General features: G+C 38.0%; 1 protein-coding gene across 1 annotated transcript; it reads right to left on the bottom strand.

Annotated features, from left to right (window-relative positions):
* Positions 1-1,953: 1,953 nt before the first annotated feature.
* LOC111899176 (uncharacterized) lies at positions 1,954-2,752 on the bottom strand. Its single transcript, XM_023895059.1, has 2 exons — positions 2,421-2,752; positions 1,954-2,344 (listed from the first exon to the last, which is right to left on the bottom strand). The coding sequence occupies exons 1-2, from the start codon at positions 2,750-2,752 to the stop codon at positions 1,954-1,956; spliced, it is 723 nt and encodes a 240-aa protein (XP_023750827.1).
* Between the last annotated feature and the right edge of the window lie 867 nt (positions 2,753-3,619).

The following is a 3,619-nucleotide window of genomic DNA, read 5'->3' as shown; positions in this document are numbered from 1 at the left end:
CATTTCTTTGTTTCCAAATACCCCAAAGAACACCATAACAAATCCCCAAGAACAACCTCCTTTTACTTTGATTATTCGACTAATTGTTGGCAAAATCCAGCAACTCGACCACAGTTCTTATTGGGGGCATCATGACACCGGACCATTTAAAGATCCAGCTCAGTACTTCAGTTGCATATTCACACCCAACCAAAACATGATCCGAATCTTCCTCCCATTCATCACAAAGACTACATTTTATATCTCCCTCGGAGAGCCCACGTTTTACTAGTGCTAACTTTGTTGGAATTTTTCCAAGCCATGCCCTCCATATAAAGCAAACCAACTTTACTGGAATTTCACGAATCCATTCGAATTTCCTCCCGGAAATAGGTAAGCTCCTGTCCCAAATTTTTCGTAGCGCATTGACAGCAAAGATGCCATCTGAAGTCAGCCTACATGTCCAAGATTCAACTACAGAATTTGTTCGTTTACATAAAATGTCCTCAGATGCTATGTTCTTTTTTCTCATCTCTTTACATACTCCAACAATATTTTTCCAAGTACCTGGTAGTCGATTATTAGCATAATAGTCATCTGGTTTTGAGTTCAAATTATGTATACCCTTAATAACCGCAGCCCAAATTGTTGATGCTCCAGTCCTCAATCTCCACCACCACTTAACCATTAAGGAGATATTTAAAGATTTGATCGTTCCCACGCCTAGACCCCCAGCCTCTTTAGATGCAGTAACAATGTCCCATGCGACCCAGTGGATCTTCTTTTTGTCTCCAGAATTTCCCCACAGAAACTACCTTCTAATGCGTTCTAGTTTGTCAATCACCCCTTGAGGTGCAACAAATAAAGAAAGAAAATATGTAGGCAAATTCCCCAACACCGATTGCACCAAGGTCAGCCGGCCCCCGAATGAGAGAGTTTTGGACTTCCATTTTGATAGTTTCACATGAAACTTATCAATAACGGGACTCCAATGTTTAATAAGATTCATGTTTGCCCCTACAGGTACCCCCAAATAATTGAAGGGTAGTTTTGCCGGTTCACACCCGAGAGGTCTTGCACGCCTTGTAACCTCTTGCGTGCTTACACCAACTCCAAATACTCGTGATTTGTTGAAATTCACCTTTAAGCCCGATGCAACATGAAAGCAATGAAGAATTCTCAACAGATTTTTGATATTATCCTCCGACCACTCACCAAGAAATAACGCGTCATCCGCGTATAGTAGATGAGATATGACCGGCCCTCCATTTGGAATTTTAATTCCATTAAAAACACCTCGTTCACAGGCTGCCCTCATAGATACCGATAGTCCCTCCATAGCAATGATGAAGAGAAATGGGGATAGTGGGTCTCCTTGTCGGACACCCTTTGTGATGGGGAATTCATCCGTCGGGCAACCATTGATGAGTATTTATGATTTTGCAGATTCCAGACACCCCTTAATCCATCCTCTCCATGTGTCTCCAAAGCCCATTGATTTCATATTTGCATCCAAAAACCCCCAATTGATAGAATCAAATGCTTTGTTAAGTCGGCCTTGAATAGTAACACCTTCTTCTTCGACGCCTTGGCCCACGAGCACACCTCATTGACAACAAGCGGACCATCAAGTATATTTCGCCCCTCCACATAAGCAGATTGTACCTCATCTATACAATTTCCCAGTACCATCTTGAGCCTGCTTGCTAGAAGCTTGGAAATGATTTTATAGATGGAGCCTATGAGACTTATGGGTCGATAGTCACTAAGAAAGGACGGGTCTTTGATTTTAGGAACTAGGAATATAAAAGAGGAATTACACGATTGATCAATCCTCCCATGCCTCTCGAAATGTTTTACCACCGCGGCTATGTCACCTAACAGTACATCGCAATATTTTTTATAGAATTTGAACGAAAAGCCATCTGGTCCCGGGGCCTTCTCATTACCACAAGCCCAGACCGCATCTTTTATTTATTGGAGGGTAAAAGGGGTTTCAAGCAGCTCGTTGTCAGTCGGAAGGATCTGCTTGAAATGTCTGCTAACAAGTTTAGGTCTGGAAGGCCATCTCTCGTTAAATTTTTCAGCAAAAAAATTGAAAGCCTCCATCTTGATCAGACTCGGATCAGTACACCAGTTCCCATTTATCATAATACCATCAATCCCATTTTTCCTGTTGTTGCTGTTCACATACCCATGAAAAAATCTGGTGTTCTCATCACCATCAACAGCCCATTTGATTCGTGATTTCTGTTTGATGTCTAACGCCTTGAATTTATCTATTTCCGCCACCTTCTTAAAGCTATCTCTTCTTTGCTCAAGCTCCACTTCTGTAAGGTTTCTCTTTTCTGCCTCATGATCTAATCTTTCGACAACAAGTTTATGATTACGTAGATCCACTTCCTCTTTTGGATGATCAGCAGCCCTCCATTCCTTAGTACCCTTCTTGACATGTTTTTAGCTTGGCAGCTAGGTATTGGTCTGGTGTACCAAAACCCACAAAGTTATTCCAACTAGTGATGAACGCCTTTTCAAATCCGTCTCTAAGCATCCAAGAACTGAACAATTTAAACGAGGGACTGCCAAAGTTTCGTCTACTGTTTGATAGAAGAATCGGGCAATGGTCTGATAGTTCTCTAGGTAATGTTGTGACAGTGACATTAGAGGCAATGTCAAGGAAACAGGGGCTGTGAAGGAAGTGGTCCAGCTTACTTAGCTTTGCATCGGCATCCCTGAAACAAGTGAAACGAAATCCTCCCATCTTTGGCTCCATTAATCCTGAGTCCCTGATGAACTCGTTGAAATCACGAGCAGTCAAAATATAATTAAATTTCATTAAATGATCATTAAATATTACACATGTTATCATTTGATTAGGTAGGATAATACGTAGGAAAAAAAATAAGAGTGCATTTAATTTCTCGTTTGAAAAATCGTTTTTTTTAGAACCAGTAGATGGTGATCGGTTCCGGCTTCAATTCAATCGGTTTAATTGGTTTGATCGACGGTTCAATCGGTTTTATAATTTTTATCTTTTTCTTATTTTTCTATGTATAAATACACACACAAATAGAAGTTGTAGATAAATATAAATACATTAAGAACAAATAATCATGAAGTTTACATTAATCCATGTACATAAAAACAAAAATGAAATATAATAAATAAACAAAATATAGATTTAATGAATATAAACGCAATAAAAAACTTCATAACTTTTACCATGTATTTTTATTTAAAGAAATTTAAATAGATGTAAAAAAACACCGAAGTTTGTTATGCAAAATGATTTATTCCCATTTTTTTATTTAATTTAAACGGTTCAACTGAGTTTTTTCTGAAAATTAGACTGTTCATTTCGTTTTAGAAATAGACATGAAACCGCTGCTAGTTGAACCGCTTCCTTCTCTGGTTCTTGGTCTAACCGATTCAAACCGGTTTTTAAAAACATTGACCACAACCCCTCTCTTGATTTCACTGGTGCGACTTTTTTTCTTTTCATTTTTTATTGTAAAAACTCTCAAAACGGTTATTTTAAAAAAATATATTTTTTTTAAATTGTAATAAGATAGAATTCGAATATATATATATATATATATATATATATATATATATATATATATTTATTGATGATTTTAGG

The sequence above is a fragment of the Lactuca sativa genome, chromosome 4 (assembly GCF_002870075.4).
Source record: "Lactuca sativa cultivar Salinas chromosome 4, Lsat_Salinas_v11, whole genome shotgun sequence".
NCBI lineage: Eukaryota > Viridiplantae > Streptophyta > Magnoliopsida > Asterales > Asteraceae > Lactuca > Lactuca sativa.
This window is presented reverse-complemented; position numbering and strand designations above follow the sequence as displayed.